Source organism: Sorex fumeus, unplaced genomic scaffold, assembly GCF_029834395.1.
Source record: "Sorex fumeus unplaced genomic scaffold, SorFum_2.1 ptg000095l, whole genome shotgun sequence".
Lineage (NCBI taxonomy): Eukaryota > Metazoa > Chordata > Mammalia > Eulipotyphla > Soricidae > Sorex > Sorex fumeus.
The window spans coordinates 4,517,516-4,539,270 of NW_026606152.1; the positions used below are offsets into that span (position 1 = coordinate 4,517,516).

The following is a 21,755-nucleotide window of genomic DNA, read 5'->3' on the forward strand; positions in this document are numbered from 1 at the left end:
GTGGGAGCCCCGAGGTGCCCTGCCTTCATACTGCTCACTCTCCCCCCTCCCCTCCCGACTCGGAGCTCCTGGGAGGTTGGAATTTCATGAATCTTCACCTCTGTGCTCCATACCATTCACCAGCCATACACGGAGAGAGGGAGGGAGGGAGAGTGGGAAGAGAGAGACAGACACACACAGAGTGAGAGACAGACAGACACACAGAAGAATCAAAGAGACAAGAGGGGAGGGAGCCCCTGCTAGACTGCCCACTCAGCTCCAGCTTGCCTGAACAGCTGGCAGGTGTCCGAGGCCCCAGGGGCCACTGTCCCCTGCTCTTGGCACAAAGCACTGGCCCCAAGGTTGAAGGACGAGAACTCTGGGGTGGTATCATGACAAAGACTCAAGTGTCTCCCCCCCACCCATTCAGAGAACACGGAAGCTGGGCGGGTGCTGAAGGGACAGCGCCCAGCATAGGCTGGGTGGGGTGGGCCTGGGTGGGCCTGCCCGGACACGCCAGCAGGGGGATCTACAGCTAGCCTGCGCCTCCCTCCAGAAGGAGCAGCTGGGACCCTGGCTCCCCGGAGACCCGGAGGTAATGATGGGAAGGGAGGGGATTCTAGGGAGGTTCAGGAGTGAAGGGGTGAGGGGGGGTTGGTGTATGCAGAGGCTGCCTTTGCCCCTGAACCCCATCAGAGGAAACTGGATCCCAGTCTGCAGATTCCTGGTTGAATGGGATTGTGAAGGGGGGGAGGGTCATGGGTCATAACCCCATGACCCAGGATGGGGGATATTTATCTGGATATCACACACAGAGAGGGAGAGGAAGAGGAGAGAGAGAGAGAGAGAGAGAGAGAGAGAGAGAGAGAGAGAGAGAGAGAGAGACAGAGACAGAGACGGAGAGAGAGATGGAGAGAGCCGCGAGGTAGCAGAGAGACAGAGGGGGACGGGCAGAGGGGAGGCGTGAGGGGGGGGGCTGTTTCTATTCTTTGCGGCTTTCCCTGGACTGTTTCTGTTGCTTTGCCTTCCCTCCTCTCTGGAATGGGTTTGGGTGCGGCTCTGGCTGGGTTGGGGTTGACCTGCGTCTCCAGAGGGCCCTTGCGAGTCTCCCTTCCCTGTTCTGAGCGACCATCTGCTGGCCGACGGCTGGACTGTGCCCAACGAGGTTCTGGGCAGGCTCCGGCCTCCAATGCCTCCTTCCGGCCCCGCCTGTCAGGGCGCGGCCACTCCTGCTTTAAAATCTCAGCTCCTGGGGCAGGAGACATAGTACAGGGAGGGCACTTGCCTTGCACCGGCGGGCCTGGGTTTGATCCCCGCATCCCACATGGTCCTGAGCACTGCCGGGAGTGCCTCCTGAGCGCAGAATCAGGAGGAAGCCCTGAGCATCGCCGGGTGTGGCCCCAAAACCAAAAGGGAAAAAAAATCTCAGCTTCCAGGGCAGGGCTTGGTCTAGTTTGTTCAGGTCGCTGTCCTCAGCACCTCGTGGCGATGGACGCTGCCGTGTCCAGCGCGCAGCGTGTGCCTGGCTGCAATCCATCTCCACGCATGTGCTGCTGCAGATGCGGCCGCGGACGGAATTTCGGGCTCTACGCGCGCGCAGAACCTGTGCACGCATGTGGGCGCGCGGGCGCGCGGCTGGCGGTGCCCTCGCGCCCGGGGCCCGCCCGAGTGTGGTCCGCTCACGTGTCCGCGCGGCCGGCGTGCTGGCACCTGCCCGCGGGCCCGGGCGCGGGCGCGCGTGTGTCCGCGCGCACGTGTGCGCGCGCGGGGCCGGCTCCCGGCGGGGCCTCTCGGGCTCGGCCCGGGGGCGGGGCTCGGGGGTGCGGCGAGGGCACTGCGGTGCAGCTGCCCGCCTTCGGCGCTGCGGCTCAGGCGCGTCACGGGCCGCGCCGCCCTCGCCCGGTGCCCGCCTCCCGGGCCTTTGTAGCCGCTGCAGCCGCGCGCGCCGCCCGCCGCCCGGCCCCGCCCTCCCCGGCCCGCAGTCGTGCCCGGGACGCCAAGGCCCCGCCCCCGACGCGCCGGCCCCGCCCCCGCCCCACCCTCCCGTGGCCCACGGTCGCGCCTGGGCCGCCTTGGCCCCGCCCCGGCCCCGCCCCCGCCCTCCGGCCCCGCCCCGCCCCGCCCTCCCCGGGCCGCAGTCGCGCCTGGGCCGCCGCGGGCCCGCACCGAGCGAGCGCGGCGCACGGCGGTGGCCAGGGCCGCGATGGCGGAGCGGCGGCGCGCGTGGAACACGGAGGACGACCTGCCCGTGTACCTGGCGCGGCCGGGCAGCGCGGCGCAGACCCCGCGGCAGAAGTACGGCGGCATGTTCGCCGCGGTGGAGGGCGCCTACGAGAACAAGACCATCGACTTCGACGCGTACAGCGTGGGCCGCCGCGGCTCGGCGCGCACGCCCCGCAGCGCCGGCCGGCTGGACGCCGTGGGCCTGCCGGCGCCCGGCGGCAGCGAGGACACGGCCAGCGACGTGAGCGAGCCCTCGGGCTCGGCCGTCAGCTCGCCCGGAGAGCGCGCGGAGCCGCCGCCGGCGCTGCGCATCCGCTGCCCCGCGCCCCGCGACCTGCCGCTCGGCCGGGACAATGGCCAGGTACCCTGGGGGCGCGCGGGGGTGCGGGGGCGCGGCGCGGGCGGGGTCCGAGGGCGGGGGCTGCCGCTGCGGGGGGCGCTCTGGAAGACCCCTCCCCCCACCCCACCCTGCTGGAGCTCCTGAGTTGGCGGGGTTGCCGGCAAGCCCCCCCTCCCCCCAGAGGGACCCAGTTCTCTTCTGCAGATAAGGGAGAGCGAGGTTCCGGGCAGGGAAGTAAGTTGACCAAAGGCACCACATGGCCTCTGTCCGTACTAGCGGGCCCGGTGGGTGCATCTGAACCAGGGGTCCCCAATCCATGCAGTGTTAGATCAGGAGAACCGTGTTCCGCAGGCCTCCGTGCAGCGATTCATTGGCTCTCTCCTTTGGTGTTGGAAAGCCCCGGGGTGGGGGGGGGCACCAGGCGCCCAGAGCGGAGAGCGTCCATCCGTGGAAGGCTGGTGGGTAGGTCACCTGCGGCCGAAAGGCTTCCCCGCGCGTCTCTCTCTGCCTGGCTTGCTGCGGGGCACAGGGGTGAGAGTGACTGAGATTCAGATTGCCGGGCTGATGGAGCTGGAAACCGCCACTCCCCAGTCCCCTCCGGAGCCCCATTTCTCTCTGCAGTGTGACCTGGGGGGCTTCCCACACTTGGGGAAATGGTGCTCGCTGGGAGTGTGGGAACAGAGCACCAGGCCGGCTCCCTCAATCTGGGGGCGCCCTGTGTAAGTAGTGGGGGCATGGATGGGTGGACCGCAGTGAGGTCGGGCAAGAGAGGGTGCCTGGGAAGGGAGACCTGGGCTCCGCAGAGCTCAGGCCAGCCCACCACTCCTTGTGCAAGCCTGTTCAGATCCCAGGCTGGGGCCCGCGTCTGGCCTTAGCTCCACCCGGGGCCAGAGCCAGGCAGACTCACTATGAGAATCAACTTAGTGGGGAGGGAGGGAGGAGGGGGGAGGAAGGGATTCAGTCGATGCGGGGAAGCTGTATGTCACTCTCATTCTTGTCCCTCCTCTCCTTCCGTGCATTTGGAGGTAGAGAGTGACCCAGGAGGGAACAGAGCTGGATCTGGAGCAGAAGCAGGGAGGGCTTTCTGGAGGAGGTGATTCTGAGTGCCACTCTGTGGGCACTCTCTAGCTGCTCTAGAGAGTTCTAGGGTGGCGTAGGAACTCTCCAGGGTCCTGAATTCAGCACTTGAGAATGAGGCAGGGAGGCTTGTTGGGAGATTGAGGGCGAGAGGGAGATGTGGGAGCATCTGCCAGCTGCGCCTTCTGCCCCATCTTCCCCGAGGACTGAGCTCACTTGAGGGTGCTGCCGCTGTGTGTCTGAGCAGCGGCCCCACGCCCCGGAAACCTGGTATGTGAACTCCGCTGCTTCTTCTGTGCTGTGGGGTGCCTAGTTGTCGCCCAGCGTGGACAGAGCCCTGTGGAGTGTCATAGAGACTCTGGGCAGGCTTTGTACAGTTGTCTGGAACTACGTCTGGTGCTCGGGTCCTGGATCGCCCTGCCCACCCTCTCGCTCTTCTCCATGGCTTCTCCAGAACTGGACAAAAGCCCATGGGAGCCCTGGGAGCCGTTGAGGTTCAGGACTGTGGAACCAAGAGACTTATGGTCACTGTGGAGTGGGTCCGGGGCCTCGGACCCTGTTCCCACTGGGGTCTCTGATGGGGTGCTTTGCACCAGTACCAGCCCCCACCCCACCCCCACCTCTGTTCTAGGGAGGAGGAGTTGTTGAGGTGCAGGCGCAGCCCCTGCTAGCCCAGGGCAACTGGGTCAGCTGGGCAGCAGCGGGCTGTCTGGCCGACCGACCAGTGTCTCCTTGGGTATGTGTGTGTTTCTCTACCCAGGTCCGGAGCTTCCCTGCCCAGACTGACACCCCAGAGAAATCAGGCAGGGGGTGTGGGAGGCGCTGGAACCTAGGGTTGAAGGCAGTGAGGAAGAGCATGCAGGAGTGTGTGTGTGTGTGTGGGGGGGGGGTGTCTCCACATGCAGTTTCACAAGAGAATGCACATGTGTGCCATCTCCATGAGCAGTCAGGTGTGCTTGTGTTCACGTGTGTGCCATCTCCACCAGCAGTCAGGTGTCCGTGTGTGTACGTGTGTGCACGTGTGTGCATGTGTCTGCCATCTCCACCACCTGCAGTCTGGTGTGTGTGCCTGCCCCTCTGTGCATGTGTGTATCATCTCCACCTGTAGTCATATGTGTGTACACGTGTGTGCATTGTCTCCACCTGCAGTTAGATGTGTGTGCGCACATGTGTGCCATCTCTACCTGTAGTCAGATGTGTGTCTGTGAGTGCCGTTTCCACCTGAAGTCAGGTGTGTGTGCGTGTGTGTGCCGCTTCACTTGTAGTCAGGTGTGTGTCGGGGCATCTCCTGCGGCTGTCACCACTGGCAGGGACACAGCCTGGCAGCCTGGCCTCCAGGCTGCTGAAGTCTCAGTGAGCTTTGTGGCTGAGGTGACCATTTCACCTGTTTGCCTCAGTTTCCCATCCTTGAAATGGAAAGTCCTGGTGTGTTGTGGGGAACCCTGCGCCGTTTCTCCTTGGTGGCCCTATACTCCAGCTCTGTGTTCAGGCAGGGAACAGGCCCCTGGTGGCAGCTGTGTTAGGCCACGCTTTACACCCACTGCAAGACTTGGGTTAGAGACAGCGCAGGGTTAGGCGCTTGCTGACCCCTGTTCCAGGCCCAGCACCTCCAGGAGTAGCCCTGAGCACAGAGCCAGGAGTGAGCCCCTGGAAGCCCGGGTGTCTCCCCAGCCCCAACCCCCCAAAGAGAAGGGCGGCTTTTGACAGAGCTGTGGATTGGGTTTTGGGGACACTGGGTGAGAGCGGTGCAGTGTCTGACTCTCTGGGGGCATGGGGCCCCTGTCTGGTGAGAGCTGGGGGCCGCTGACCCCTTTCTCTCCTTTGCTCTCCCGCGGGTCTCCGCCTGGATCCAGGATGCAGCTGTGTCCGGTGCCTCCTGGGTGCCTGTCCTCCTCCCCTGGGGACCTTATTGTGGGGGTGGGGATCCGGCCTCCTGTCAATCAGTCTGTTGGGGCTGGGGGCCCTGGGCGGTGAGATGACCTGCGGCCCCGAGGGAGGTGGCCTGGGCTAACAGCAGGGCGGCCGCGCGTCCTTGCGCCCAGGCGGTGGGTCCCTGCAGCGCGCAGGGCGGGGGCAGCCGTGAGTGGGGTCTGCAGGGGCTTCCTGGAGTCGTCATGGCGGACGCGCGTGCAAGGCGGGGAAGCTTTGTCTGGGCCGAGCGTGGGCGCGGAGGGTCGCCCGCAGCTGCGTGCGGCAGCCCGGGGGGCGCGGCGCGGCGGGAGCAACCGCGCCCGGCCGCGGCGCGGAGGCGGGGACGCGGGGCGCGGGAGGGGCGGCCCCGGGGCGGGTCCCGGGCAGCCCGCAAACCCCCGCGCCCGCGTGCGCCCCGGACCCCGGACTCCCACTCTCGCTCTGCAGGATGCCCGGGTGTGTGTGTGTGGGGGGGGGGGACAACCAGAATCGCGACGTCCCGGGAGCGGCCGGCGGCCGGGCTGCGGGCGGGGGTCGGCGGGCGCGGGCGGGCGCGGGCGGGGGGCGGAGAAGGGCTCGGAGGGGGAAGCGCTTCCTGGTTGGACCGAGGGGGGCGGACCGGGCCGAGCGGCGCCTCCCCCCGCCCGCGCGCCCGCGCAGCCTCCGCCTCCCGCCCTCCCCCGAGCCAGGCGAGCGGCGGGCGCGGTGCGGTGCGGACCGAGCGGGGCCAGGCGGGGCCAGGCGGGGCCGAGCGGGGCCGAGCGGGGCCGAGCGGGGCCAGGCGGGGCCAGGCGGGCCGAGCCGAGCAGCCGGGGCGGCGGGCGCACAGCCGGGCCCCTCTCCGAGCCGTGCGCGCCTTTGTCCCCGCGCGGCGGGCAGCAGCCAGGGGCCGGCGGCGGCCAGCGCTGGGCCATGTCGTACCAGGGCAAGAAGAGCATCCCGCACATCACGGTGAGCCGCGCCCCCGCCCCGGCCCCGGGGGACGGTGCGAGGGGGGCGGGGCCGCAGCCCCCCGCGCCCCCCGGCGTGGGCCCCGAGATGGGTGAGGGGCCGAACAAAAGAGGGAGGGGCGCGGGGGTCCCGGCGGCGCGCGGCCTGGCCTCGGCGCGGACCCCGCGCCCGGGCGGGTGCGGGTGGACGCCCCGACCCCACCGGGAGCGAGCGCCGCGCGCCCCCTCCCGCGCGCCTCGGCGCCGCAGAAAATACCCCCAGGGGCCCGCAGCGCGCGGGGAGGGGGTCGGCGGAGCTCAGCCGGACCGGGGTGGGGACGGCGGTGGGGGCTGGGCCGGCCGCCGTGTCCCTGGGTGTGGCCGGAAACAAAGGACTCGGTGGCTGCGGGCTTTGTCTGGGGCTGGGAGCGCGGGGCGGGCCTGCCGCACGCCCCCTCCCCACCCGGGCCGAGCGGCAGGTGCCGGGGCGGGAGCTGGGCGCGGGGGTCTGGCAGGGAGGGCTCAGGCGCTCCCCGGCCACGCGGCGCTGTCTCAGTCGTCCCCTGCAACCCCCATGAGGGAGGGGTCCACACGCAGGCAGCCCCAGAGGCTGTGGGCCAGGGGCTCAGCGAGGTGGGGAGGGACCCCCAGGCCCCTCTTCCACCCCTGGAAGGTTCTGCCTGCTTGGGGGACGTGGGAGGGAACCCTCTTGGGTATAACTTCTGGCCTGAACCTGGGTTTTCATTCAGGGGTGTGGCCCCCCAGGGTATGACCACCTCACACCTGCCTACCCCATTGCCTGTCCTGGGGCTGTGTGTTGGGCAGGCTCCCCCCGCTCCCTTGGGACTGTGGCCTCCCCAACCTCCACTGAGGTCCATGCAGGGACAGAGGTGGGGCCCTCGCCTGTGTGGCTGCTCTTTGTGCCTCTCGGAATTCCGGATTCTGGGAGTCCTGGGGCATAGTACCGTGGGGAGGGCTCTTGCCAAGCGCATGGCCCACCTGGGTTCTATCCCTGGTATCCCATATGGTCCCCCAAGCCCCACCAGGAGTGATCTTGAGCGCATAGCCAGGATTAAGTCCTCAGTACTGTTGGGTGTGACCCCCAAACCAATAAAAAACAACCCCCCCAAAACAGTCCTCAGTTTCTAGGAAGGTCAGTAACAAGGGTCTGGGAGCTTGGTGTGTCCCGTGGTGCTCAGGTGCAGCCTGAGGGTCCCGGGGAACTGCTGCCAGCTGCAGCCCTCACCTGGCCCTCCAGCTCGGACTCTGGGCCTTGGTGCTGGGCACGGTTGCCCACCCACCTAGCAGTCAGCGGGGGCTTCCACACCTGTGAGGCACGATGCCGAAAGTCAGGAGACGCCCCAGAGGAGGCATTTCCACCTCCGAGCTCCCCCACTGCCTGTGCCCAGGAGGGTCTGAGCATCCCCAGGACCCCTTGCTGACTGGAGTCTCGCTGGAATGGAACCGGATGTCATGGCAGGAATGGGCTGCCCCGACCCGGCTTGACGGGTTCGTCCCCACTGGTCAGAAGTCCTGGTCTGTGCTGGTCCAGATGATAGAGGGGCTCGTGCCCTCCCCCCCCACACACTGACCCCAGCAAGACTTGGGCAAGCTTGATGTGCCAAAACCGCATGGTGGGGGAAGCTGGAGTACCCGGAGACCCCTGCCGTGGCATGGAGCCCGTCCTGGGAGGTGGTTGGGGAAGGCGTGCCTGGGGGCCTCCTCCACGTCCAGTGCCACTGCCTTTGATGGGCAAAGCCAGGTGACAGCTGGCAGAATAGCCCTGTGCCGCACCTCAGGGCCTTCAAGGGACCAAGAAGGTGTGTGAGATGAGGGGAAGTTGCAGCTCTGAGTGGGGGGTCTCTGGCGCTCCTCTGTCTGTCGCAGGGGTGGGGAGAAAGCCACAGGTTTGCCTGTGAAATGAGAGCTGGCAGAGAGGGGGCGCCCAGAGGCCTTAGTCATTGTGGGTGCCCAGCCCCAGCCTGAGGTCATGGAGTTGACTTGGGAGGAGGGGAGGTGAGAGGAGGGAGGAAGGAGGAGGGCAGCCGCGGGAGCACAGCGCAGGAGCAGGAGCTCCAGCCCCAGGGGTGTGTGAGGTGTTCAGCCAGCTGGGATAGCCTGCGGCTGTCGAAAAGATTCACTGCCCTGCAGGGATTATTGGAGCTGTGTATGTGCACGCACACACGTGTGCTGGTGTGTGTGTGTGAGCGTACCAGCATGTGTGTTGGGGTGTGTGTGTGTGTTGGAGTTAAGGCTGTGGAGCACCCCACGCAAACAGAGGTGATGTGCTTTGGGGGCCTTGACCCCTGGGAGGCCTGCTCTGGGGGGTGGCACCCGCCCACCCTGCAGAGGTCAGCATGGTGCATGTGAATGGCCAGGCTCTGTGTGGTCACCTCCCCTGGCTCCCGGGGAGACGGCCTCGCTCTGGCATCCCCCTTCCTGAGAGGAAGCTGGGATCACTGAGTCTTGGCTCAGGTCAGTGGGGGGCGTGGGGGCTGGCTGTGGAGGTGAGCGGGGCTCCTCTACTCCCTCCTGGCCGTGCAGGGGTGTCGACACAGCTGCATGGCCTCGGGGGTGGGCGGAGGGAGAACAGGAGCAGTGCCAGAGCGTGCCAGCCGCAGGCGACTCCCTCAGGCGCCTGCACAAGAAGGGGGGAGTGTTAAGGCTTTGTGTTCAGTCAAGGGACTCAGAGGGGACATAAAGGGACACGCATTGGGAGATCCACACGCAGGGACGCACACGGCTCCTGGCAGTGACCGAGGCCTGAACACTGTGCGCAGGGTCTGTTCTGTTTGTTCCGGGACCACACCCAAGAATGCTCAGGAATCGCTCCTGGCAGTGCTTGGGTCCATCTGGGATGCAGGAGATTGAAGCTGGGTCAGGTGCATGCAAGGCCAGCACCCTCCCTGCCGTCATACCTCTCAGCCTCTCATCTGTTCTGTTCTGGAAGCTTCTGTATCTTGAAGGGGGTGGCCTTGACCCCGACCCCCCCCCTTCCCAGGTGAATGGCCTAAAAGACAAGTACTCATGTCGAAGCAGCTGGGCGGGGTGGGGAGTGTGCAGGGTGCGGGGGTCAGAGAGACGCAGGGCGGGGCCAGGGCACCCGTGGGGTTGACTCGGTCGCAGGGTTGTAGGCCAGGCGAGAGGAGGGGGAGGCAGAAGTGCCATGTGGGCGCGTGGGTGCTGCCACAGGCCTCTTGATCCCAGGGTGTGGAGGGCGGCAGGCATGGGGTGCCCAGACTCCGAGGCGCCCTGCGGTGGGGGGACGGTGCTTGGTTGTGGAGCCCGGCGGGGAGGCCTGCTCCTGTCCTCCTCCGGGCTGTGCAGCTGAGCCAGGGGCTGCTCTGACTCTACCCTGGGGGCGTCGGACAGGCTGCTCTTGCCTTCCCTCTCCCGCCCCCTCGCTTTCGGGAAGGTTCTAGTGAAATTGCCTGGGGTGGCTTCTCTCCTGGGAGTGCTGGGGACAAGCAGGTGGCCGGGGCCCCTCTGACAGGGACGGGGGCACCCCCAGCCTCGCAGCTTTATGGCACACATGCTTCTTTCTCTTTTGGTCTTTCCTTTTTATTATGTTTCTGGGCCACACTCTGCAGTGCTGGGGCTTCCCAGGGTCTCTGCTCGGGGTCATTTGGGGACATGATGCAATGCGAGAGGTCAGACCGACTCTGCCCTAGTATGTAGGACCTCTCCTGCTCCCCCAGGCCCTCGGGGGGGGGGGGCTGTTGCTCCTCCCCAGGATGCAGGAGCCCTAGACAGCCTGGAGGGTGCAGGGCCTGCACACGGCCACTTCTGACTGGATCCCCAGCACCCCATCCAGTGCTCCAAGCACCACCAGGTGACCCCTGAATGCAGAGCCAGGAGGAGTCCCTGAGCACCACAGAGTGTGGCATCAAAAAATAAAGAGGAGGAGGAGGAGAAGGAGGAGGAGGAGCTGCTCTGACGCGTTCTGCTCAGACAGGGCGTGCTTCCTGGTGAATGCCTGCTTCACCAGGTGCTATCAGATCCGACTGCCTGGGCTGAGAGTGGAGGGGCAGGACGAGTGTTGGGCGGTGGGCACTCGTGGGGTGTCTGAATGGACAGCTAGATAGGGACAGGCTGTGCAGGAGTCCAGATCAGGGGCCCAGGTGCATGGCCCACCTCGTGGAGGTTAGAGGCCCAGGTACACTAACCAGGTAGGGACCCAGGTACAAGGGCCAGGGTAGAGGTTAGGGACCCAAGTACAAAGTGGGGGGGGGGGGGGTGGAGGTTAGAGACCCAGGTACAAGGTGGGGGCAGGAGAAAGTTTTTCTTTCTCCTTCCTCTTTCTTTTTCTCCCCCGACCCCCATTTTTAAGCCGTATATTCTACATGTGTAGAGCTGAGTGCATTCAGAATGCATTTCCTGTTGTCCAGCACTCACTGGCAGGAGGGGGCTTCAGGCCACAGGACAATGTGTTTCAGGGAGTCGCCCTTGGTTCTGGGGTGACCAACGGTGTAGGGGGTTGAACTGGGGTCAGCTGCGGGTAAATCCGGCCCCGGAATCGCTGTCCTGTCCCTCTGGCTTCTCTTGTGTTTACTGGCTGGAATGTGCCAGGCCCTAAAGGACTTTACAAAGCTGACCAGAGGCTGAAGGGGAAAGGACAGGGCCCGGCACTGCCTCCTGTGCCCTCCCAGTGACCCTTCGTGCGGGAGGACCACGGTTCACCGAGAGGGTCCTGGGCCCCTGAGTGCGGCTGGGGCACCTCATCCCCTGCCCCCCAAAATCCTGGTCATGGGCTGAGCCCCTGTGCTGATCCCGAGCATCACATGGGGCCGCCGCGTTGCTGGAGTGACCCTGGGTGGCTGGGCACGCGAGCTGCGGCTGCAAGAGCCCTGGGCCATTGTCCTTCCTCAGGCACGAAACACTGGTCTCATTGGCCAGGTCTTATTGGCCGGCCGGTGCTTTCCTGCCTGTGCCCAGCTCTGGCAGCCCGGGTGTGGGTCAGCTGTGCTCACAGCAGTTTGTCCTGGTCCCAAGGTCCCTGGTGGGGGCTGAGTTGAGCCCTCCCAGCTTGGGGAGCACAGGGGATGGCCACACCCCACCCAGGATGCAGCAAGGGACAGCACCCAGATTGTGTGGTGCTTCGTCCCTGCTGATGGGTGAAAGGCAGATTTGGCAAAAATGCCAGAAGTTCTGCTGCTGTGTGCCCAGGTGTGTGGGGGCCCCGTGTCACGCTGTTGTTGGGGCATTTCTCAAGGACCGAGCCCTGTCACTAATGGCGCAGGTCAGCAGTCATGCCCTGCTGCCCACTTGGCCCGGCCTTGGCAAGGCCTAGTGCTGAGGCACGTCCGGTGCATGTGGGGGCTCAGCCATGATGTCTGGGCAACAGTCCCCTGGACCTTCCACGTCAGCCTCAGTGCTGACCTCTGACTTCCGGGTAGGGCCTGTCCCTGCCCCTCCACTCCCTGACCTCCTGTGGCCGAGAGACCAGGCTGGGCTTTTTTGTGTTAATGAAGCCCCATCCACGTGTGAGCTACGAGTGGGACTGCCAGAGTCACCGTGTCAAACGCGTGACTCTTGTTGAACTTGAATGGCTGTTGTACTCTGTGGTCTTTCCACAAGCAGTTCTGTAAGCTTCCTGCTCTGATTTCCTGCATGAAGAAGGAGGGCCTGGGTGCTGGGTGCTGGGTGCTGGGTTTGACAGCTTGGTGTTCCCAAAGCTCTTCCTGTGATGGGGCCACCAGACTTTGGCGTGTGTGTGTGTGTGTGTGTGTGTGTCTTCTGAGAGTGTTTGTATGTATGTAGGTGAGCTTGTGCTTGTCTGAGTATGTGTCTTTGTGTCAACATGAGTGCGTGTGTGAATGTGTGTGTGTGTGTGTGAGCATGGGTGAATGTGTATATGAGTGGGTGAATGCATATCTGAACGAGTGTGTGGGCATGTGTCTGTGTATGTAAGTGTGTCTTGTGTGAGTGTGTGAGCATGTGAGTGAGTATGTGTGAGGGTGTCTGAGGATGTCTGTGCGAGTGCGATCCTTTTATTAAACTTGCAAAATATGCAGATTTGTAATGCAAGAAGTAGGTTAGCTGTCGCTTATGGCAGGGGATCAGAGGAAAGTAGGGAATCACATCGGCTCCAGGGTTTATTTATGATTGAAAATTACGGCATCAGTGTGATGATGGTTGTAAAATCCCATGCATATATTAAAAAGCATTGAAGTTCACAGAACATGCCAGTCGATGTTAGAGAAAAACTAGTAGATTTCAGAATAAGTCCATTTCCTCCTAAATAATTTCACATCATTAATTATAGTTAATATTTATTTTCAAAATTTTCTTTTGTGGGCTGGAGTAGGGCACAGCGGGTAGGGCATTTGCCTTGCACGTGGCCAACCCAGGTTCGACTCCCAGCATCCCTTAGGGTCCCCTGAGCACTGCCAGGAGTAGTTCCTGAGTGCAGAATCAGAAATAACCCCTTAGCATCGCCGGGTGTGACCCAAAAAGAAAAAAAAATTTCTTTTGATAGAAAATCATATAAAATGAAATGAATGCTTAAATCTCAAATATAGGATGTGAGAAGTGCATACACGTGTAATTCACACCCTGTTCTATAGAATATTCGCATCACCCCAGGATGTCCTCGTCTCTTACCCACCCAGTCTGCTTGCCCTAATGCCCTACTAGAAGCACCTTTTTAAAAAAAAATAAGCGTGTTTATTGAGCCACCAAGATTTAAAGTTGTTCATAAGAGAGTTGTTTCAGGCTTACAGCCATTCCCACCCCAGCCCCCCGTGTCCCCTTCCCTCCGGCGGGTGTCCCCAGGTCCCTCCCAGCCCACCCCACCTGCCCTCCTGACAGTCTTCCAGCAAGTTTACTTCCTGTTACTTGCCCCAATAAAACATAAGGGAAGAGCAAATAGAATCATCAGAAAATCAACGAATAAAAGTCCGTTTGTGGTGATGGATTGCTGCACGCTTTTAACCGTCAGTCGAAGAGACCAGTGTACCACTAGTGGGTGCCGTACTCAGGCCACGTGACGGGAAGTTCCTCCTGTCCTTTCACGGAGCTCCTGTCATAATTCTTGCCAGACTGGCCTCAAGATCATGAACTCCTGGGCTGTTGCTGGTCCACGAAGTGCTGCATCGTTCTTCAGGCTGAATGACCGTCTTTCTGGACGAGCGTTCTTGCTGAGGGCCCGTTGCCCTGGCATCCTCCAGAGTCTGCTGGCTTGTGGAGTCTCACTCCGTAGATCTGCTGCCTTTTGGGCTTTCCTCTGTGTTGTTCCTTTTTTGATCTTGCTGCTTTCAGTATTCTGTCTCTATCTTTGGATTTGGTCATTTTGAGTACAGTGTGTCGTGGAGATTTCCTACTTGACTCTATTTCACTGGGACCCTCGGGGCCTCTTGGACCTCAGAGCCTGGAACCCTCAACTCTGGGGAGTTCTTGTTGATGATGGTTTTAGCTGTCGCTTCTTCAATTTGCCTTCGTGTCCTCCAAGGACGCGGGGATGCTTTTGTGTCCCTCTGAGCCCAGCCCGCGGTTCTCTGCTGTGCTCTTCAGGCTGTTTCCCACCTGCCACTGTCTCCCAGAACTCCCTGCTCTCATCGTGAGCTCGGGACCTTCCCCCGCTCCCTGCCGTCGGAGCTTCGCTTCAGGCCCTTGCCCCACCTCTCCTGCTCTTGCTCCGGTCACTGCTGACTGCGGCGCCCTCATTCTTTGAGCTCGCTCTCCGTCCCCCATGGTGTCTGAGGACGCTGGGCATGTGCAGAACGTGCTGTTGGCTCCTGTGTGGTTCCCACTTTCTAGAGTGTCCTCACCGGGCTGGTCTCTGTGGATGCGCCCCAGGGAAGGTGTGGAGGGGTCAGCTGAAGGCCACTCTGGGTTCTGTGCCAGCCCTCACTGGACGTCAGTGAGAATCCGTGAGACGCAGGGTCCTCCTGCCCTTAGCGCCACTCACAGCTGCGAAGTAACGGGGACGCGGGCACGTTGGTGGGGGCGAGTGGGCCTGTGCATCTGGACCCCAGAGTCTCCCTGGAAGACCCAAACTGCAGTGGCTGCCAGGGAGGCAGGCTGGGCACAGGAGGGCAGCTGGGGACATGGTGGCAGGATCGATGCCTGAAACTCGACTCTAATAATAACTGCAAATCCTGATACCTTCATCATGATAACATGTTGAATGTTTGGAAAAACAAAAAAAACGTGTCGGGCCCTGATGGAGGCAGAGGCGCGTGTGGGGACTTGCCAGGGTGTCTGGAACTGAGTTCAGTTCTGCAGCGGCAGCCAGAGGCTGAGGGGGCCCCGGGGCGGGCGGCTCTGAGGTTGTGGGGCTGTTCCTCGGGGATCCGAGTTGAAAAGCCCAGAAGCGTCACGTGACGCACTTCCTGCCCATGCCTGCTCATGTGTCCCCTGCTTGCTTTCCAGAGTGACCGGCTGCTCATCAAAGGCGGGCGGATTGTCAACGATGACCAGTCCTTCTATGCCGATGTCTACCTGGAGGACGGCCTCATCAAGTGCGTGCAGGAGGCCAGGCCCCACCCCTCGCCGCCCTGCCCCTGGACCCTCACCGCCCTGGCTGCTCACTGACTGGCCATTTACCGCCCAAGCTCTGGGTCCGCCAGGAGCCCACCTGCGGGTGTGGAGATCAGGGCTGGGGTGCGAAGGCTGGGAGGTTCCAGCCCGGCACCCCTGTTAGATCCCCGCCCCAGTACTGTCAGCAGGCTAAGGCCCCCCTTGCTCTCTGCACCCTCCTGCCTGCACTTTGCCCAGTTACTGTGGCTCTCATCTAGGGAGCAGAGGCCCGAGGGGGGGTTGGGGGATCCTGGGCATGTCTGAGTGTGTAAACACAAAAGGACGGCAGCAGTCTATCTCTCCCACTGCCCGCGTTCAGTAGTCTCTGGCCGTTTCCCCCACCCCGGGGAGGTTGAGGTTGATGGGCAGGTGAAGGAAGGAAACGAGGGCCAGGCTGGTTGGTCTTAGTTTCAGTTTATTCCAATCCTCTCTCCATTCACTCCTGTCTCTCCTCTGCCTCTCCCAGCCCATTCTTACAGTCTCATATCCTATAAAAGAAATTTATGTCATGGATGGCCCAGGTTCTCCCAGATCTGTGACCCCCGGGTTCTCCCAGCCTGTGTCCCCGCAGAGAGCCCCGAAAATCTCTTTATATAGATCATGGTACCTCTAAAGGGCGCAATGCAGTGATGTCATCAAAAGGAGTTACAGAAAGAACATTGAGGCAGCAAAACATACACTGTTTCTTTACATCTGGGAAAGAAGATACAAAACCAAAACTGAAACCTTTCTTGGGCTCCAAGCACTTGGATTTGCATCCCAAAGTCTAGTCTGGCTAGATCCTGGAATCTATATCCCAAAGATCAGGCCTGGCTAGCACTTGAGATCTGCACATCAAAGATCAGCCAGGTTTCGGGGCTGGAGCAGTAGCACAGCGGGTAGGGCGTTTGCCTTGCACGCGGTCGACCCGGGTTTGATTCCTAGCATCCCATATGGTCCCCTGAGCACCGCCAGGAGTGACTCCTAAGTGCACGAGCCAGGAGTAACCCCTGTGCATCGCCGGGTGTGACCCAAAAAGAAAAAAAAAAGATCAGCCAGGTTTCTGTGACAGAAAGGGATATGCTGAAATTATTTACTGAAAGCAGTTTGAAGGGGAGAAATGTTCAGCCTCATCCAAACTAGTCAGGACACACGGGAAAGCCGCTTCTAGGACAGATTCTCGTTCAGCAGATCAGCCCACCCTAGAACAGAATTCCCCGGGTGTGTTTCTCCTCTCCTTGTCCAACAAACATACAAGCATATATAATATAAATCATTTTGTATGGACACAGTAAGAAATAACTTAAGCTTATAGAATTGCTCTCCTAGGGCCATCTCGATCTCAGACTACAGTGCTCAGGCCAGATAATCTTTCCTATTCCTAGCAGGGTCCTAGTCTCGTCGTTACTTTTGGATCATGCCAGCATTTGTCTATGATCAAACTCCTAACTTATAGTTAAGAATTGTGGCACCTGGAATCGCCCATCTCGATGCCAGGGTAGTGCATAGCTTACCGCTTTCCCTGGTTCCATCCAGTCCCTCGTCGGGACCCTGTTTTTGGGGGCGCTAGGAAGTGAGGGTAACTGAGGCTTAAGTTGAGAAAGCAGATGCCCGGGAATGAATAATATTCAAAGCCAATTAAATCCTAAGTTACAAAGCATAATATTAACTGTCTTCCTGTATCTATACAAAAAGGACATTGCATTAAACTATTCAAAAGACATGAGGATTTGTAAGTCTACAACTGTACCTCATGGTGTTTCACTAATAAAAATTAAAAAATTAAAGACATGAGGAGAGGAGAAAGGCAATACTAACTTACAATACAGGTTCAGTGCCCTAGAAAGATCTGACGTTACAAATTAACAGATTCTGATGAGGGGAAAAGCTGATTAACTGGTTGGGGAGGAGAGCATAGAGAAGTGGTTACAGATAAACAAAGTAATGGGAGTGACTCGGGAGCACTGTGATGGGTGTGACTCAATGAACCTGAGCTCCTTGTGGCCAGGGAAAAAGGACAAGTCAATTGTTATCCTACATCTGAGTTTCCGCCACGTTGGTGGATGCCTCTTCCCTCTCATGGTGGCTGGGAGGAGGTCAGAGAAGCAGCTGCAGGTGGGAAGATGCACTAGTCACAGGCCATAGTGTCCCAGCACAGCCTGACATGGGCCTGAATGTCCCTGTGGCTTGCTGCCTTGCTCTGTGGTGCTGGTGGCTGTCCTGATGTCACATGGGTCCTCACTGTGCCCTGACTGTGCACTTGAGCTGGACTTGGTTCACAGAGGTGTGACGAGTTACTTACTCTGTGGGAAGGGCTTTGTGCCCCACCTATGCCTGAACACCCCCCCCCCCCCCGGGACTCCGCAGGCCTGTGCTCTCCGCGTGTGCTCTGTTTGGGGCTGACTTCACGCTCACTGTCCTGCGTCCTGGCTGTGGTTTGGATCGCCCTGGCAGTGCTCCGCAGACTGTGTCAGGGGCCATGCTGATCCACGCCTGGGCCTCCCGCACGCACGGCCGCACCCCTGCCCTCAGCCGTCTCCCTGCACCCCACCGGGGCTTCCTTGTGACCCAGAAGTATGACACCTGCTGCTCCAGGAGGCCACATGTCTGGGTTTCCGCCCTTCTTTTCTCTTTAATTTGAGCCTCGGGAGTGCTTGGGAGCGGGGTGGGGTTGGGGTCCCTCTGTGGCATTTGGCCTCACAGGGTGGGCCCAGCAGGGCCAGTGTTCAGCCATGGGGATTGAATGTGGGGCCTCGCGCACAAGGGGCCTGTTCCGCCGCTTGAGGTCTTTTTAATTTCATTTTATTTTGCTGGGGCCACACCCAGCGGCACCCAGCGATCACTCGCGACGGGCTTGGGGCCGTCCGGGGCCGAGTGGAACCTGGTCAGCAGTGTGCAGAGCAGCCCTTTCCCTTGGCCTGTCCTTCCGTCCCCTTGACTTTGGAATCGGTTTGCGAGCCTCGCTGGGCCTGGCCTCGGCAGCTGGAACCTGGCACCCCTGTTGGGCCTTGTCCTGTGGGTTTTGGGTTTTGGGATTTTGTACACCTTTTGAGGCAATGTGGCTCGCAGCGACATCCGTGTTATCATTTAAGTCGTGCGAATTCCCCCTCCCTGCCCCCTGCAGCGTGTTGGGGCCTCTGCCGCTTCCTCTCCCCGTCCCCTGTTGCTGCACCACTGTCCCCGCGCAGGTTTTTGGTGCCTGTCTTGCCCGCTGCCCGGTCTGGCTCTCCCTGGACCAGGCGCGCTCCCTCGGGGCTCCTTTCCCTCCTGACTTGGCTCAGCCTACTCTGCTCCCGTCCCACTGGGTCGCTGTGCACAGCAGGGGTTTCAGCTGCTCTCCGCTGCCGGGGTGCCCGCGTGTGCCTGGGCCACAGTCCGTTGTCCACTCACGTACCGGGGCCCGCGGCCCAGCATTTGTGGGGGTCCGTGTGCCTGGCGAGGACCCATGCCCATGTCTGACGCTTGTCTGCAGGCAAATCGGGGAGAACCTCATCGTCCCAGGCGGTGTAAAGACCATCGAGGCCAATGGGCGCATGGTCCTCCCCGGTGGCATCGATGTCAACACGTCCCTGCAGAAGCCCTGGCAGGGCCTGGTGGCGGCCGACGACTTCTTCCAGGGCACGCGGGCCGCCCTGGTGGGCGGCACCACCATGATCAGTGAGTGTTTCGCCTCCCTGGGGCTCCTGTGGAGGGTGGTGGGTCGGGGTGAGGCAGCAGTCGGGGTCATTCAGTGACCACAGCCGTGACCTGTAACCTGGTGCTGGCCACAGTGTCGCCAGGCCGCCCTTGGTGCTGCTGGTCTGGCCGAGGCCTGGCGCCTGGGTCTGGGTTTGTAGGCTGGGGCCTCGGCTCTGTGCGGTGGTGCCAGCGTGGGCGGGTCTCAGAGCATCTCCTGTCTGGAGGTGTCAGGTTGGAGAGCGCCTGGCTGACAGAGGAGTGATTTGCACAGAGAGGGACGTGGAGGCCCAGAGAGGTCAAGCATGCTGCCCCGGGACACACTGCTGGGACCGAGGTGCAAGTGCCCCGGCGCTGTCCCTCTGTACAGTGACCTTCCAGATCCCATTCGGGCCCCAAACCTCACCCAGAGGCTGGTTTTTCTTGGTCAGAGGCCTGGGGCTCGGCACCGGCATGGTCTGCTCTGCACCAGGCTGCAGAGAGGGCTCGGGCACCAGGGAGCCCCATTCTGGAACCTGCCCTTTCCTGGGATGCAGAGGATCCCAGACGCACCCTGCCCTCCCACAGGTCACGAGGTCCGACCCGTAGGCCCTGGAACCGTGGGGCTGGGCGGGTGCCTCTGCCTCAGGCTCTGTTGTTGTTTCAAGAGCTGCTTGCACAGACGTTTGCGAAGGTCTGCTCAGCCCCTCTGCCTTGCACGCTCAGGCGCCTGCCCAGCCAAAGGGGCTGCAGCTGGCCACATGGGGGCAACGTGTCAGAGCTGCTCAGCCCCACGCAGAAGGGAGGGCCTTGCCCCCTCCCTCGGCCGGGGAGCCGCTGCCCTGCTGTGGCTGTGCTGTGGTCTGCGGTGGCTGTGGTTTGTATGCTGTCTGGTTCCTGTGGTCTGTGGTTTGTGTGAAGTCTCTTTTCTGCGGTCTTTGTCTTGTGTGATGTCTGTATGGTTCCTGTGATACCCAGTTTGTGTGGCCTATGTGGTTTGTGTGATGTTTGTGTGTTTGTGTAATGCCTGTGGTTTGTGTCTGTGTAGTTTGTGTGGTGGTCTATGGTGTGTGTAGAGCCTGGTATCTGTGTGGTATGGTGCCTGTGGTATCTGTGGTGTCTGCGGCGTCTGTGGTATCTGTGGGGTGTGTGTTGTGTGTGCTCTGTGATATCTGTGGTTTCTGTGGCGTCTGTGGTTCCTGTGGTCTGTGGTTTGTGTGCTGTCTATGGTTCCTGTGCTTTGTGGTTTGTATGATGTCTGTTTTCTGCAGTCTGGCTTGTGTGATGTCTGTATGGTTCCTGTGATATCCAGTTTGTGTGGCCTATGTGGTTTGTGTGATGTGTGTGTGTTTGTGTAATGCCTGTGGTTTGTGTCTGTGTAGTTTGTGTGGTACCTGCATGATCAGTGGTTTGTGTGGTATTTATGTGGTATTTGCAGTGTCTGTGGTATCTGTGTGGTGTTGGTGTGGCCTATGTGGTCTGTGCTCTGTGGTGTCTATGGTGCCTGCAATGTCTGTGGTGTTTGTGGTTTGTGTGATGTCTGTGTACTGTGTGGTATCTGTGTGGTTTGTGTGGTCTGTTGTATCTGTGGTCTGTGGTGTGTGTAGAGCCTGGTGTCTGTGTGGTGTGGTGTCCATGTGATCTGTGGCGTCTGTGGTATCTGTGGTGTGTGTGGTGTGTGTGTGCTCTCTGGTATCCGTGGGGTTTGTGGTGTGTGTGTGCTCTGTGGTATCTGGAGTGTGTGGTGTGTGTGTACTCTGTGTGATCTGTGGTGTCTGCGGCGTCTGTGGTATCTGTGGGGTGTGTAGTGTATGTGTGCTCTGTGGTGTCTGTGGCATATGTGTGGTGTGTGTGTGCTCTGTGGTGTGTGTGGTTTGTTTGTGCTCTGGTATCTGTGGGGTGTGTGGTCTGTGGTGTCTGCAGTGTCTCCTGGCATCTGGTATGTAGCTGTGTCTGTCAGCCGCCTGCTGTGTGTGGAAGCTCTTTGGCTGGGGGCTCTGTACCTGTGAACTGGGCGCAGGGGAGGTGAGGTGGCAGTGAGGTCAGTGCCAGCTGTGAGCCCCCACACGCTCTCTGTCATATGTGGGACATGAGGGCATGTTTGGGTGGAGAGGCCCAGGCCCGATGTGGTGGGTAGAGAGTCCAGTTAGAGTTGGGACAACATGGGTCGCGCTGGTGGCCTTGGAGTGGACACTGCAGCTGGCAGGAGCTGGCCCCGTGGCCCCAGCGTGACTGTTCCAGTGCTTTGTGCATGGCCCTCGTGCTCCTTGAGGCTCCATTTCTTCAGTGAGACTAAAGTGGGGCCTTTGTGGCTTCCCAGGACGGAGTGAGGAGTCAGCGAGATAGCCTCGCGCAGTGAGTGCTCAGGATGCAGTTGTGATGGCGACAGTGGTGGCACTGCTGCTGGTGACAAGACTGAGGGCAGGTGTAACAGTGTCACTGCCGAGAAAGCCCATCTCCATGATGACGATGGTGCTGGTGACGAGTGATTCTGGCAGTGGGGATGGTGATGTGATGGTGATGCTGGTGAATATGGACTGGCACTGGTGATGTGATAGTGAGGATGGCAGTGATGCTGAGATGGTGGTGTTGGGGGTAGTGGTGATGCGAGAATGATGGTGATGATGGTGCTGGTGGGGTGCTGGTGATGTGACGAGAGTGAAGGTGGTGGGTGATGATGGTGGTGAGGATAATGGTGACACAGTTCCCAGCTTTAACTCACTAATGTGACCGCAGAGCCCCGAGCTGGGGGCATGATGTGTGCTCTCCTGTTCCAGTTGACCATGTTGTCCCGGAACCTGGGTCCAGCCTGCTGACCGCCTTTGAGAAGTGGCATGAAGCTGCTGACACCAAGTCCTGCTGCGACTACTCGCTGCATGTGGACATCACGAGCTGGTACGAAGGTGTCCGGGAGGAGCTGGAGGTGCTGGTGCAGGACAAAGGTCAGTGCGATCGGCTGGAAGGTTCTGGAATCCCCGGGGCTTTGCTGGATCAGTTTGAGATCAGTCCAAACGCTGCTCAGCGGCACACGGTCCCGCTGCTCCACCCGGTCCCTCAGCTGCCCGTGGTCCCTCAGCTGCCCACACGGTCCCTCAGCTGCCTGCAGTTCCTCAGCTGCCCAAGGTCCCCTCCCCACAGCTGCA

The 21,755-nt window shown here is 61.0% G+C and overlaps 1 protein-coding gene across 3 annotated transcripts in view; it reads left to right on the forward strand.

Moving 5' to 3' along the window:
- The first annotated feature begins 2,108 nt into the window (after window positions 1–2,108).
- Window positions 2,109–21,755, forward strand: part of CRMP1 (collapsin response mediator protein 1) — a 328,086-nt gene continuing 308,439 nt past the window's right edge. For 2 of the 3 annotated variants that reach the window (XM_056132778.1, XM_056132776.1), the window contains exons 1-4: window positions 2,109–2,563; window positions 14,833–14,921; window positions 18,431–18,615; window positions 21,390–21,554. In XM_056132778.1, the coding sequence (XP_055988753.1) occupies window positions 2,183–2,563; window positions 14,833–14,921; window positions 18,431–18,615; window positions 21,390–21,554 (820 nt within the window). In that variant the 5' untranslated portion in view covers window positions 2,109–2,182. Of the gene's footprint in view, window positions 2,564–6,305; window positions 6,482–14,832; window positions 14,922–18,430; window positions 18,616–21,389; window positions 21,555–21,755 lie in introns of those variants that run through there. The other variant, XM_056132779.1, reaches the window with a different exon arrangement.